General features: G+C 37.4%; 1 protein-coding gene across 2 annotated transcripts in view; it reads right to left on the bottom strand.

The window, feature by feature from the left end:
• Positions 1-16530, bottom strand: part of ARHGAP15 (Rho GTPase activating protein 15) — a 659666-nt gene that overhangs the window by 553707 nt on the left and 89429 nt on the right. For both annotated transcript variants that reach the window (XM_017342824.4, XM_089329238.1), the window contains exons 4-5: positions 15699-15760; positions 2701-2788 (exon numbers count right to left, since the gene is read on the bottom strand). In XM_017342824.4, the coding sequence (XP_017198313.2) occupies positions 2701-2788; positions 15699-15760 (150 nt within the window). The remainder of the gene's footprint in view (positions 1-2700; positions 2789-15698; positions 15761-16530) is intronic.

Genomic DNA, 16530 nt, shown 5'->3' on the forward strand with positions numbered 1-16530 from the left:
GTTTGGAAGCCTTGCATGATGCTGCTCTTTGGATTAATATTTCTCTCTTGTGTAAATGCTGTATCATTTCAAGTGCAAAACTTGAATATAGTATGATACGTTATGATTATACTATAGAATGTTTACATATCTTGAGTACATTGTAATAGACCATTATACGTTCATACTTATATGACAACTATTATGTATTTTTTATTCTTTATTAACTTTTCATACTTTCATTCCATAGCAACTTAATTGGCAGAACCACTGACCTCATTTTACAGGTGAGAATTGGAAGCTCAGAGAAGCTAGTAACTTCATCAGCTACTAAGTGGCAGAAAGAATTACAGCCCCTGTGGTCCAACTTCAAAGCTCTGCTCTTAGCTACTTTGCTGGTCTGTTTCACCACTGCATTAGCGTTCAAAGCTCATTCTATAAAATTCAAAATACTATTTAGTCTTTTATACCACATTCTGCACTCAGGCAGCTTCCACTGACCCTTTGGAGGAAAACACAAACTTTCCTGAAACACAATGAACACCACCAGGACACGACTAAGAGTGCAAAGCAAATTCAGAAACTTGAGCATAAATCTCTTTCAAAATAAAACCACAGCATCTTTAATCAAGGCCTGGCAATCATCGTATCATTTCTCTGAGACTGGAATTGGTAAATGTGGGCTATCCCACCAGGCTTTTAATACTTGGTTAGAAATGAATCCAAGAAGTTGACTAGCAAGACAATTCATGCAGTGCAAACACGATCTGTAATTCTCTTCCCCATTACCACAAAACACAGTTAGTTCCTGCCCTGAATTCACTTTGAAGACAATGAATGCCTGGGAGAAACCATAAGAGCATTGAAAATGGGGCCAGAAGTAATAAATACAGGCTGCCAGAAAATGTTAATGGGTTTCTTCTACCAGTCAAATCTATTGTCAATGTATAACAATTCTGAAGGTTGGACTGGAGTGCTGCAATCATTGAGCTAACATGCAAGGTTTGCCTACAATGTAAAACAGTTTTCTTTCACCTGTATAAAATTAAGCAGCTGATAATTACAACTCCTGGTACAGGGAGATTAAAATAATAAAATAAACATAAACCAAATGCTTTAATATAGAATCTAATCTCTCCCATTATCCCAGCACATTCGCATCAACTCTGCTCCAATGGAATTCTTCTCACGCAGCAGGACGAAGATCATCTTCTCAGCAGCCAACTCAGCAAGGCAAGCCACTTTCCTCCCTTCCTGACTTCCCCCCTTAGAACCCATTCAATGAGAAGACAAAAGACTTGCAAGTGGATGGGAGCTGTTTTGTGCCTGGCCCTTAGGGGTACTTTATTTTTCTTAAAAAGATTATCTCAACCTTACTGTAGCCAAAAAATAAAAACAAAACAAAACCCTAAAACAAACTTCTGAAGAGGTTAAAAATACAAAGGACTAAGATATATCTTTAATTTATTCATAATTAGTTTACAGATTGGACCACACAGAGACTCCAAAATCAGCAAGCCACTTAGGGATAAAGACTATTTCAATTATCAGAAGCAAGCCAAATGCTACCTTTTGTTCTTACTAAAATCTCCTGCTTTAAACAACATCTCCTAGAAAATGATTTTCTATTTCCTATTTAGAGGATTACATAGCAAATGTGACTAGTGGCGGCAGAGCAAAGAACTTTCCATCGTTTTATTACCTGCCAAATATAAATTAGTTTGTTGTGGTCAATTCTTGCCAGGAGACTCTTTTCCCTGTTGCCTATCAGGCCAATGGGCTATAGCGGGTTGGTTCTTGCCCCAAGTCCTTCCTAATCAGGAGGCTGTGAGATACTGCCTGCCCACTGTCTCCTACATCTTGTGGCAGCTCTTGTGTCCTGGAGCAGCAAGGTTTTGAGCTTGAATTTCCCCAGTAACTAGCTCGGATTGCTTATGCAAGCCATTACTGCCAAATCTCTGTGGGCATATGTGAAGCCTTCCTCCAGGTTTCATAGGTGAAGCAACCCTACAAATTTCACTTTATAATATAACAACAGGATACAGAAATTGTATTAGCTCCATTAGATGGAGTCATACAAATATTGGGAAAGGTTAGTGAATGTCAGTTAAGCTAAGAGAAAAAAAATCACCTTGTTTAACCTAGAGGGTTTCCTCATTGGTAACGCCTTATATTAAGGTGCCATTTATAAAGACTTTATTATTATTTATTAATGTGTGAAGCACTTTATAGCATGCTAGATAACAACTTAAATTCATGTATTAAAGATGTACATACATGGTTTAATACGATTTACGTCTTATGATATTCTTTTAAACAGCTTCCCATAGCCTCATCTGTTAAGCATTTATTACTAATGCATTTTATAACATACTTTATAATACATTATTTGAGCAAGTAGCTGCATTTAGTGATTATTGCATAAATAAGAATAAAGCATTTATAAATGGCACCTTAATTTAAAGTGTTACCTTCACATTACTAGATAGCTGCTCACCATTCATCTCATTTTGTGATTATTCTCCAAATGCACCACTTAATAAAACAGACACTAAGTTCTATTTTCCCTTCATCTGATTAAAAGTTTATTGAGTCATTTCTTCCATCTGCTTTCAGGCATTGGTAGCTTGCAGGCTTTACTGAGATTTCTGGTGAAACCAACCTTTTAATTCAACAATATTTCTGAAAAAGATGATAATCATAGAACAGAGAACTACCTACCACATTGGACAGAGCCTGTTGTTTGCATTCTTTGTAAAATTCAATTTTTTGACTTGACAGTACGACCCAGGAAGTAGACCAGTTTTTCCTTAGAAAAGAAAAAAGAGAAAAAAAGCATTATCAATTGAAGAGGTAATTAAAAATAAAGTATGAGTGATATTTGCAATAAGCAAAGCCTATATTTTAAATTAAAATTTTTAAAAAGATTTATTTATTTACTTGAGAGACATAGTTACAGACAGAAAGAAGGAAAGACAGAGAGAAGTCTTCTATCTCCTGGTTCATTCCAGAGCTGAGTGGATCTGAAGTCAATGCAGATGCAGGGATCCTTGCTCTTGGGCCATCTTCCACTGCTTTCCAGGCCACCTGCAGGGAGTTGGACAGGAAGTAGAGCAACCGGTGCCCATTTGGGATGCCAGTACTGCAGGCAGATGCTTAACCTACTATGCCACAGTTCTGACCCATTTAAACTAATTTTCTTAGAAGTCTTGTTTTCATTGAAATCTATAAGCTGTATGAACTTTGGGTAATATTGAAGCTCTTGTTTAATTTTGTAAAAGCATTGAATATATAGTAAAAATTTTCCAATTTGTAGATCCTCCTAAAATCTCTCAACAGCCAAAAAATTCAATTCTTGTGTATCCATGTTCTCCACTCATATAAAATATCTATGTTACTACAGCAAGCCAAAAATAGCAAAGCAAAACTAGGATTCAGAACCCCTTCTTTCACTGTTGCGTCTTTTCATTGAATTAACTTATTTCAGGGTCTGGAAAATGAACTCATAGGTCACTCCTTCTATCACAGTATTTTTATAACATTGTCTCTCACTAGAAATGAAAGATACATGAATAAAAACAGTAATATACATTTCCCTCTTTGCCCATCAAAATATCAAGAATTGAATGGAATAATTATATCTAGGGTTAATGAGGATGTAGGAAATGAATTCTCTCATACTCTATTGGTAGAAGTCTAAACGTGTATACATTTTCTGGAATGCAGTTTGATGGTAGATTTAACAAATATTTAAAACCATGTCCGTCTTCAGACTAACATGTACCTCCCTTTAAAATATAATTATTCTAATGAAATAGTCTCACATGTTTTAAGGTTATGTACATGAATCTATCATATATAACCAATTTCTTATTAACTCTGTACCAAGAAATTGGTTATATATAATAGAATCATGCAATTATATATGTATATAACGGATTCATATAATGGAAAAACGAAGCCTATACTTTATAAGAATACTGATGTGGGAAGATTTTAATGCAGATCATAATATAAAGTATGCTTGCAAGGCCAACATTCCATATCACAGTCCTGGTTTGAGTCTTGGCCACTCTGCTTCCAACTGCGCTGTTAATACATCCAGGAAGGCAGAGGAAGATGACTAAGTCCTCAAGGACCATGCCACACCTGTGAGAGAGCTGGGTGGAGTTCCTGGCCCCTTGTTTCAGCCTGGTCCAGATCTGGATACTATGGCCCATTTGAGGAATGAACCAGTGGATAGAAGATCCTTCCCTCTCTTCCTGTCTTCTCCTCCCTCTCTCTATTGTTCTGCCTTTCAAATAAGTCAATAAATCTTTTTAAAATTTATTTATAGTTCATATCACAATGCTGTGATATTTACCTTAGACTGTCTTCATCATCCCAGCCCCTTCCGAATATTAATTGCACTCCTCCAAAGTCTAAATGTTGCTTTCTCAAATGTGCCTTTTACAACTTCTTCACATATTATATTGTCAATTAAAAAATTAAGATCTGGAAGTGGGTTTTTAGCCTGGCATTAGGATGTCCTCATCCTGTGTTGAAGTACCTGGGTTTGATTTTGAGTTCTAGCTCTTAATTTTTGCCTTCTTCTTGGCTCAAGTGACTGGATCCCTGGCACTCACATGAAACAACTGGTTTGTGTTCCTGGTCCTGGTTTTATTTTTTTAAGCTAAGTTTTTCCCCCATATTTATTTGAAATGCAGACAGACACAGAGATGAGGATACAGAAACAGAGATCTTCAATCTGTTAACATCCCAAATGCTGGCTAAGCTGGGCCAGGCTGAAGCCAGGTGCTCAGAACTCAATCTGAGTATCTCCTGTGGCTGACAGGGATGCAAGTGCTTTAGCCATCACCTACTGCCTCTCAGGGTGTGCATAGAACAAGGCTAGAACTGTAAGAGGAGTCAGGCTATAAACCCAGGCACACCAACTTGTGGTGCAGGTGTCCCAACTAGTGTTAACTACTGAACCAAACACTTGCCCCAGATGATTATTTTTTGAGCAGAGATATGTCTGTCTTCTATCAAAAAAAATAGTATAAAGCACAAGAGAGAATCAGTAAATAATAAGGTGATTTGGGGTCTTCCTAGGTCATGTTTAAAGGGGCCAACTGGAGAAATGAAGGGATCTTGTCTTCCCTAAGCAGCTACCTGGAGTGCAGATGTACCTCTCATGGGTCAGAGGAGCTGGAGGAGAGGTTCAGTTCAAGAGTCCCAGGAGAGTGAATTTGACTCATCTGTCAAGCCTGGGGACTAGGAATGTACCCAGTCGAGTAAGAACTGCACCTTACCACTCACTGATCTACCAAACTGAATAGGCAGGAGAGATTGCCTGGCTCCTGGCTTTGGCCCTGGCCCAGTGATAGCTGTCATTGGCACTTGGGGAATCAACTAGTGGAAGTGAGAGTCCCCTCCCCCCCATCTCCATCTCAAATACATCAAAAGCAATTTATTTTATTAATCCCCAAAATGATTTTATCTTAACAGAGGATTTCCCAGTGCCTAGCACAGGTGCCTTGGGCAGAATAGGCACTAAATACATTTTTATTGACTCAATGATTAAACTTGGGCCCAGAAAAATGTCTGTACCAATAGGTAAATGAAATGTTGAAATTATGGCTCTTGATTTTCTTTTGTAATATTAGTGCCTTGAGCATTGGACAAATATTACTGCCATGGTTAGCATATATGTGTGTTAGTGTCACGAAGATTGCTCTTTTTTGGATGACAAAAATATTAAGGCGATTAATATACACAAGTTTCTACCCGTTACCTCACAATGGTAGAATGTGCTTCAGCTCAACATTCATTTCAAAACAATCGAATTCAGTTTACAAAAGTGGTTTAAAAAAGTTTACAGAAAGACTTTATCCTAGAAAACCACACAGAAATATGTTAAAAACGACTATTGAAGATCTTTGTGTAATTTATTTCCACTTGCCTGGTAGAATCTAGAGGTTTGATTGAAAGGACAACTTTGATTCAGTAAGGTTAATATTTACAAAAAGAATTATGTTGCCGTTACATGTCTGATGCTTTCTTGATGATACACCATTGTGTTAAAAAAGAACAGGATAAACACACTCACGAGAAACAGAATGTGTATTTTCCAACATACAAATACGAACACTATGTTCTTGGACCCAACTGAGCTTCAAAAACAAAGAGCCAATGTTTCAATCAAATAATGAAAAGATTTTTATAAAAAATGAAAAAAAATCACAAACATGTTTTCCCTCTGCCTTAGTGTTTATTTCTCCTCTTAGGTACACAGCAGCAGTAAGGTGAACCAAGTTTCTCATTATGCAGGACATAATTTAGATAGCCACAAACAGGGAAAAGAACAACAATGAGAACATCTTTTTTTGTTTGTTTGACCATATGTGGTCAATAGGGATGCAACACCTCTCACATGAGAAATCCATATTAAATCCACCTGTAATACCTCAGACTATATTTTTCATTTTCTGTGAGGGAGATAATATACCTTATTTGCTGTCTATCAACAGTAAGTCCCAGACAAATGGTTCTGATTTGAATCTGTTTCAGATTTTCATCATTTATAGAACTTGCTGGCAAAACTTTACCCTTCCTTAAACTTGGAACTGGTTACCACTGAAGTTGCATGAAATTCACTTATCTCATTGTTCTGTATGAGGACTTTGAACTGTAGCAAACTGTGTTCCTGTTAGTTGAATGAGATGAAGAGGATAGGAACTGTCGGTCTTGGAATCTTAGTACTACAACTGAGCTCCTAACCTTCCATACAGTAATATTCTGCTATAAATTTATAAACTACAAACACTGTTTTACATCTCAGAATAAAAAGTATTCCATCCTGTATATATATCTATACATATTTTTATTCAGCCAACAGTTGATGGACATCTGGGTTGAGTCCATATCTTAGTTATTGTGAATTGTGCTGCAATGAACATAGGGATACAGATAACTCTTTCATGTGCCAATTTCTTTTGGTTTGGGTAAATTCTCAGAAGTAGAATGGCTGAGTCATGCGGTAGGTCTATATTCAGATTTCTGAGGTATTTCCATACTGGCTTCCACAGTGGCTGCACCAGTTTACATTCCCACCAACAGTAGACCAGGGTACCTTTTCCCCCACGTCCTCACCAGCATTTGCCATTTGTTGATTTCTGTATGAGAACCATTTTAACTGGAGTGAGGTGAAACCTCATTGTGGTTTTGATTTGCATTTCACTGAACGCTAGTGATCCTGAGCATTTTCTCAAGTGTCTGTTGGTCATTTGAATTTCCTCTCTTAAAAAATGTGTGTTCAAGTCCTTTGTCCATTTCTTAACTGGGTTGCTTGTTTTGTTGTTGTTGAATTTCTTGAGCTCTTTATAGTTTCTGGATATTAACCCTTTTTCCAAGAAGTCTATTGCATGAATTTCATTTAAAAATGAAAAATAAAGGGTTCACTTCTGTGGCACAGAAGATTAACCCACTGTTTGCAGCAATGGGATTCCATATCCCAGATGCTCCACTTACAGTCCAGCTCCTTGGATAATGTACCTGGGAAATCAGTGGAAGATGGCCCAAGTCCTTCCTTAGGCCCCTGCACGCACATGGAAGACCTAGATGAAGCTCCTGGTCCTGGCTTTGGCATGGCCTAGCTCTGGTCACTGCAGCCATTTGGGGAGTAAACCAGCAGATGGAAGATCTCTCTCATTTTTTTTCTCTGTCTCCCTGTCTTGCTGTCACTCTTTCAAAGAAATAAAAAGATGTAAGAGTAAGAAAATGATGCAATAAACTTTCAGATGTTCCTCTTTCATTCCAATTTTAAGCATGATTTCATTTAAAATAATAATCAGCACACATTATTTTCAGTAAGCTGCATAAGCTTGATTGTCTAGTGTATGTTCAGCTTCACACACAAAAATAGGATGGAGGTACTAATGTTTCAAACTGCTAATATGGAAAGTGAGGCTCCAAGAGTTCAGTTAACTGACTTAATGCCATAGAAGTAGACTTAAAGTGAGTTTCTTTGGCCTTCTTTGGCTCCAAAGTGTAGAATTTATTCACTACTTTAAGCTGGCTTTCCTTGAAATGATTAGGTAATATTGTCTTGGTTATGGATATCATCAATGTCAGATTTCAAGACAGTTTTAGTTGAAACCTTTACATTATAAAATCTGGTGTGCTAGAGCAAAATAGGCTCTCATGTTTACTGTTTTACCTGATCTGTTCTAGAAAGACTGAAAAAAGCCCTAGCGTTCTCAAGCTCAGTACCTGAGCTTCTTATTGGGGTCTTCTTGACTTCTCAGATATGAGGCGATAATAAGTATGAGCTGTTGTGTCATCTTATTCTCTCTTTGTACCAGGTACACTGCTTGGCTTTTTATATGCATGGTATAATTTAACCACTAAGCTGTTGAACAGTTATCAGGCCGAACACAATTCTAAGGGCTGCTGAACCAAAATTAATTTGCCTTAAACCAGTTTATGGATCTGAACAATAAGTATGGCTACAGACAGCCTTTGTACACAGCTTAGCATGCAAACAAATGGTAACCTAATCCAAGAGTATAGCCTTATAACTAAGTATCAACCAATCACAGCTGCTGAAATTCTAGGCAACCAGAGACTGAAAGCTGCACAAACATGACCATATAAAGTAAATACAATCAATCAGGTGGTTTCTGTTTCTCACTCTCTTTTCTCTATCTATAAATAATATCCTGTACATCGGGTGAGGTGGAACATTCTAAATCATCTTGTTTGGGGTGCTTCGCAGATCTAGAAACTTTTTTTCTTACAAGAGTAAGCTTAGCTCAATTTAACTGGTTTCAGTTTTTCTTCAAATAGAACTGAATACATAGAGAGAAATAAGAAACACCTTAAGGATTTTAGTGCCAACTAGATGAAGACAGTCCATAAATATGGAAACACTTCTCCAAACAATCCTCACTGAAGTTTAGCAAGGCTATAACAATGTAAGTGCTGGAAATGATAAAGATAGGATTCAGGCCAAGTCTTGGTCCTTTAAAACCATTGTCATTCCAAGGTACCAGATGTCTCTAGAGCAAGCAACATTTAGTTCTCCCTTTAGTCGTATTAGGCATGTCTATAGAGTGTCTCATGACAGGTGTTAAGAGAAGGTTATGCTGTGACAGAAGAACTAGAACTCTTCCTTGGTGCAAAGTCACATCTTGGGGCCGGCGCTGTGGCTCAGTGGGTTAATGCCCAAGCATGAAGTGCCGGCATCCCATTTGGGCTGCTCTGCTTCCATCCAGCTCTCTGCTGTGGCCTGGGAAAGCAGCAGAAGATAGCCCAAGTCCTTGGGCCTCTGCACCCATGTGGGAGACCTGGAAGAAACTCCCGGCTCCTGGCTTCGGATCGGTGCAGCTCCAGCAATTGGGGCCAATTGGGGAATGAACCAGCAGATGGAAGACCTCTCTCTCTCTGCCTCTCCTCTCTCTGTATAACTCTGACTTTCAAATAAATAAATAAATCTTAAAAAAGAAGTCATGTCTTAGGTGACTTTGGCAAAGCTTATCTGCAAGGCCTTTTTATTCCTGCCTTCCATCACTACCATGATGGTCAGCAAGTAAATTCTGTAACAGTGAGCAGGTAACTTCATCCATCAATAGGAAACACTTATTGTCTATATACTTCATCATATCTTTGAGACAACTGTTTTTGACTTTTACCCACAGAAGGATTGAAACTGTTTTTTAGATAGACTTAAAGGTTAAGCAAGACACATATTTCTGGAAATACCCAACTTTAATTAAATTTAAATCTCAGGTCTCCACACAGATTTACAGGTAACAATCAGATGAGGGGTTATTACTAGTGATTCAGTGGAAGAAACAGACTTTAGCATAAGAAATGTAAATATTTATCTTTTTAAAGATTATTTATTTATTTGAGAGGCAGAGCTACAGACAGTGAGAGGGAGAGACAGAGAAAGTCTTCCATCTGATGATTCACTCCCCAATTGGCCATAACTGCTAGAGCTGTGCCAATCTGAAGCCAGGAGCCAGGATCTTCTTCCAGGTCTCCCATGTGGGTTCAGGGGCCCAAGCACTTGGGCCATCCTCTACTACTGTTCTTTCCCAGGCCAGAGTAGAGAGCTGGATCAGAAGTGGAGCAGCTAAGACTAGAACCAGCACCCATATGGGATGCCAGCACCACAGGCACAGGAATAAGCCACTGTGCCACAGTGCCAGCCTATTTTAGGTTTTTTTACACACAAAAGAAGTCACACTGAGTTTTGGTGGTAAGGAAGAGGCTAACTATAATTGGGAAAGAGGGAGAGCTAAGTTCATATAGGCAGTTGTATCCAATTTATGCAATCGATAGAGAATTTTATTCAAGTGAAACACTTCACAGAACTATCCTAAAAAATCTCTTGAGCTGTGAAGTTGGAAAAACAAAAACAAAAGCACAAAACCAAAAAAAAAAATTTCCCGAACAAAAAAAACTCTACAGGCATCAGCTTGGCATTCTACAAAATGGTCACCGGATGGCAGCACAGAATAACAGCAACTTTGATTTAACTGTATCTGGAGATGCTTGATGCAAAGGGCCCTTAACATATTCATTACCATTCTAAGAATCTGTTATCTTGAGGCCCATGTTTTGCACATTTACTCTAAACATAAAAGCTGTATATTCTACACCCACCTCTCCTGTGATTCCTTTAGGTAATTACACAATGATGAACCCAAAAGTCAGAGAAAATGATATGAAAGAACTTCATGAATTTCAGACTCTTCTTGGGCCCACCTTTGTTTGGTAACTGACTCGGTCTCACTGATCTGACCCTGCTCCACACCACAATGGGAGTGAAGGCGATTTATTCCAGTGTGCCTGATGTCCCACAGAATCCCACAGACAGTGTTAGATGTTCTGAATTACCCTCCAAGTGCCAGGTCTAGGAACTTATTTCTTATCTCTCATAAGCTCCTTGTGCCCTGTTACAAGGTAAGACACTGAGATATAAAACACACATCTCTGTCAGTGATGCAGGACAATATAGAAGGTCAGGTATTCAGCCTGGAAGAATTTATCACCATCCTGTGCAGAATGGGCCATGGAAAAACTGAGTTCACATGAGTTAGGAATCTTGCATCACATGGTAGAAGTCCATGCAGAGCAACAACTGTTAACACCCACCCACACACCCACACACAAAAGCCAAAACCCCAGAAGTCTGATATCCGTGGGCCACAGGATGAAAGCAGGCACTACTAGACATCACCACTGCACTACCTTCTCCTGCATTTCTTTATATACTCACCCCAAGTATTTCTTTCCATGCCCCTCTGAGGAGGAGAGCAGAGAAAGAATCTACATTTGATAAGATGTAGAGGGCCACAAAGCAGCCAGCCAAGGGGAAGTGAGGGGCACAGAGGGAGAAATAAGTTAAGGGAACTGAAATAACATAAACAGGCTGCCAGATGCCTTTTGTAAATTTACGCATTGAAAATAAGTTTTTTACCAGGGTCCCAGAGTTTCAGAGAGGCCTGGGCTACTTACAGTTTTGGGGACGGAATTCCCTAAATGAAGAAATTCTGAAGCTTCTTCAGAACAGCTAAGGCGTATTTTCAGTGTTCACCATTAAAAATTAAAGTTGAATGCTGCCTGTATTCTGCTTTCATGCCTGTCATTTTGTCACTGGGGAAATGTGTATAACCTCATTTCAAAATAAGGCTATATTTAGGGCCTCTGATGAATGTAAGATAGAGCCAATGAGTTCTTCATTTCAACCTCTCCTGTTCATATTCATAGGTCAAACTTTTCTTAGAGTGAAAATAAAATATGCAAAAGGGAGAGATAAAGGAAAAAAAGGAGAAGAAAGAAAAAAGGAAAGGATACAAAGTGTGGATGACTTAGAATGGATTTTCGAGTAGAAAACATTATACAGATATTTATTTATTAATTGACAAAGGCCTGGGTGCTGTTGGAGACATGAAATAAAATGGCAAGTTTTGCTTGTTGTCCTCATACAGCTTAAAGCATGAGAAAGAAAACAAACATGTTTCAAACATAGGCCATAGCTAAATTGTGTGATTATAAAATATATCATCAGTAAGATTTAGGAGAAAAGAGAGGTTAATACAGATGACCCAATTTTTCCATTTGTGCAATAGGAGGTACTAATATTGTTTTATTTAAATATTACCATTAAAGCATTTAGTGTGCTTGACAGAATAAGCATCTAGTCACATTGCTTATTAACTCATTAAAATTTATAAAAATGATATGAAAATCCTTGACAAATGGTAAAAGGCAATCAAAAGAAATTTTACATAAGAAATAAAATTTATAGCAACCATAGTGTATTATTTAATAGTTGCTAAATTATCAATGGGATAAAAATTACACAATTTTTCAAGGTTATGACTAAACTGACCGTTTTTGTTGCTAGTGATAAAAACATTCAGACTCCTTGGGTAAACCATATGGTAACACATAATAAAATTCATTAAAAATAGTCATGTAATTTGATCAAGTAATCTGAGATTAGCATTTATCTTTAGAAAATATAAAGGCAAAATTGACAAGTAGTAGGAAGTTTACTGAAATTATAGTTCTTTTAGTATGAAAATGGACTCATTTTAAAAATCAAATATAAAAGGAGATTGTGAAAGATTTGGTATAGTATGGCCCATCAACAAGGTGGTATGTCATATGTTACTGAACAAGGTGATTATTTATACAATGTTCCATTTATAAAATATTTATGATAAAAACAAAAATAAATCCCACATACTTAAATTGAGAAAATACTACTCTCTACACTGTCTTAGGACTTCACTCAAATTATTTCCTTAAAAATACAAGACACTCAATAGGAAATAATTAAAAATTATGAATAGTCAGTTTCAGAATAAAGAATGATGCTCAACTGTAATGCAATCAGTGGAATACCAGCCAAAGCAAAACTGAGGAAACATCATATGGTTTTCAACTTGGCAAAATTCGGAGCATTGGATAACGAATGCTGGGTGCTGATGTGATTATTGGGGAAATGGGACCCCTCCATCACTGCAAAGTGAACTGGTATGAATTAGGTCACTTCATTCAGGAGAAAGTCTGGAAACAGCACGTGTGTGTGACTTATCACTAAGCAGTTCTGCACTCCTGCATTTATGCCCGAAAGAATTCTAACATGTTCAAAAGAGACAGATATGTGTGATTACACTGCTGCTTGGGATGAAAGGCATTGTGGAAAATTTAGGCCTGATTTTAGGAGATTGTGCAAATAGAAAAATGGGCAGTGATCAGCAGCAACAATGAATAGTTGAAGAAAAGAAACATCAATAGGTTTAGAAGATAAAAATATTTCTGCAGCGCCAGCATTTTGGAGCAGTGGATTAAGCCACCCCTTGCAACACCAGCATCTCATATCTGAGTGCCAATTTGAATCCAAGCTACTTTATTTCCTGTTCATCCACCTGGGGAAGCAGGACATGATGGTAGAAGTGCTTGGGACCCTGCCACCTATGTAGCAGACCTGGATGGAGTTCCTGTCTCCTGACCTCAGCCTGGCCCACCCCTGGCTATTGGGGCTATTTAGGGAGTCTTCCAGCAGATGAAAGATACCACTCTCTCTGTCATTCTGTCTTTCAAATAAATAAGTAAATCTTTAAAAAAAATGCTTATGCAATATAGAACATATGCATACAAACTACTCATTTTTTTGAATCCACATCTATAGTCAAATACCTGTGTGGACAGTTGGATTTAATGAACACATTAAATACATTAGAAGGGTGGTCTACAGTTAATTGAAATGAGAATTGGAGACTGAGAATAAAATAAAATCTGCTAAAGGTCTTGCCCAGAATGATGATAACTCAAAGCCACATAAGCAGGGCATAATCAACTCAATTCTTTACCTGGGGTGAGGGGAAAAATAAACCTAAATTTTATTTAACTTTATATGGAAAAAGTTAAAAGAATGCATAATGTTATATAAGCTGATTGAAATAACAATAGAATAGAGCACAAACTAATGTTTACATGAATTTAAACTGTAACAGAAATCGTATGCAAACTGATTAAAGTAACAAATACACAATGGTACTGTCTGAAACTACCTAAAATGTGTTTGCATTGAATGACTGGGGGGAGGGTCCTATTCTGCTTCTAGCATCCTTCTAACGCTGCTTCTAGAAGAAAATATTGCTAGATTGGCTTATAAATGGATTATGGACACGTATACTTTGTAAAATCATCATGGTAGAGCAGCATTATTTTTGGGGGGTGAATTCCTTTCAGATCTCCTCCCCTTCCTTGTATGTGACTGGAGGGTAAGACTGACCAGTGCTGTCAGTTTGGTCTCCTATCAAGCCCCAGTGAAGCGCTGATGTGACTGAAATAGGGAAGACCTTGGGGACTTTTTCTCCACATGGCTAATCAGGTAAGAAAGGGTCTCGGATTATGCATGTAAGGAGAGATTTTGATAGCAGCAGTCTTCCTGAGTTGATATAGTCCAAATAAGGCCCAGCATAAGGAGGGCACTCATGCTAGGCCAGTCAGGTTCATCTGCCCCTTGTTGCCCTTTCAGATCCTCATGCACAGAGCCAGTTCTCCACTGTGGTAGGAGTGGAGATGGCAGCCCCATCTCGTAAAGCGGCCCTGAAATTGACCTTGTTTCCTGTGAACCTTTGTCTTGGACCTTTCAAGAAAGCCTCTGCAGAGATCAATTTATGAGAAAACCCAAGGTCTTGTTTTCTATCCCAGAAAATAGAGCAGAAAGTAGAGCTTGTTAAAAATTAAAATAGCTATTTTAAATAGAGAAATGATTGATGTTCATTCCTCAAATTTTATTCCACTTAAATAAACATATAATCCATTATAGACATTAAAAAAGTATTTTTGTTCTTTAATATTTTCCAGAGTATTATTCTGGTAATGAATTTTATTTTACACTTAACAGGTGTACTACTGCATAGCTCCTTAGTACATTTATCCTATATGGTCTTAACTGTTAGCAATACACTTGTGTGTAAAAGCTTTGTCTTCCAGTTTGAGCATTTTCTATATAGTTTTTTACCTTGTATATCACCTAACACAAAGCTAAGTAGATGGTAGGATTGATAACAAAAATAGCAAAAATGGAGGTGATCATTTCTAAATACCCCAAACATGTAACATAATTAGCCTATTTTTCATTTCTCAACTCTCTTATTAGCTTTATTATTTATTATTTTATATATTATATATTATTATTATTTATTATTTATATTATTGTTGTCAAGGGAATTTCTGTTCTATTTTAAAATTTCTCTCACCTACCTTATGTTCATGATTTTATTCTTCTTTTACTTATCGAAAATGACTTTTATTTTGAACTATAAAAGAAGATCAAGTACTTCATTCTTCAAAATATCTGCCTAATGTAAAATAGGGAGATTTTTATATATTGCAAATGAGTCCATTAATCTCCTAATCTTTGAACCCTGAATCAAGATCCATTAATCCATTTTTTTGGTAAGATTTCCAGTCTTTAGAGAACAAGAAGCACTTCATTTATATGTTCTGTGCAACAGTGTAGAATGTAATGACTTTCTTTGAAACTGATAATTACATTAAAAACAATGTTGGACACAATCATAGCAGAGGGGGGCATTCGGGTCTGATAACATTGGGGACTGATTCCCAAATAACAGAAGTGACAAAAGTTGAGGATATGAGGAACTAGTTTAGTCGTAAAAAAGGAGTTAAAGGGCTTTTATTACCTTAATTTCTTTCCTCCATCTGCAATTTTAGCTTTTTGAAGATAACCTTTTTTCTCAAGCATCTGCAAAAAAGAATGCATACGTTACAATGGACAAAATCCTCTGGGTTGCTGGTCTGAATGAACATATGCTTTCCAACAGTCATCATGGCTATTGAAGTTTCTAGTCATGGCACTCCATTAATAGTGAATGTACAGCTTGTGGGAAGGGCCTGTAAGATCACTGTCATTACAAACATTTAAATATCCAAAAGACAGATGATGAAGAATGTGTATTAGACAGTGATATACACCTTACTCAGTTTCCATTCTGGGCATTGAAGTCACATGCTAAAAAACAATTCAAAATGATAAAACAAAGACAAATTTAATGGCTTCTTTGATTTTACTGAGCATCCTTGGAAAAGTTCTTTCTTTCTTACTTCCCCCCATGCTCCTCCTGAGGCCAGAGAAAATGAAGAATTCAGTGGAACCAGATAAAAGCCAGTTGAATTATGGAAGGGCATTTAAAACAGCAAAATTAAATGTGCTTTTGTCAGTTAACAAGAAACACTATAATGTTACTATCTCACTGCCTTCTTCCACGGTGTAAAATTGCTTCCTTTTCCTCTCTGTATGTATGGGCTTTCATTGTTAACACAGTTGCACATTTCTTAAAGAAATAATTTCTTATCACAGAAGTGCTTGTGGAGTTATTGGCAAAACAAATGTGCAGTGCAAATTATGATGTGTTGACCCACAGCAGAGTCTACAATACGTGTTTTCATGTCTTAACTCCCTATTTCTAGCCTCTTGTCTGCTCTACGTGCTCTATCCCAAGTCCTTAGCCCCAT

The sequence above is a fragment of the Oryctolagus cuniculus genome, chromosome 3, assembly GCF_051225735.1.
Source record: "Oryctolagus cuniculus isolate XC-2025 breed Fujian yellow rabbit chromosome 3, ASM5122573v1, whole genome shotgun sequence".
In the NCBI taxonomy this organism is placed as follows: Eukaryota; Metazoa; Chordata; class Mammalia; order Lagomorpha; family Leporidae; genus Oryctolagus; species Oryctolagus cuniculus.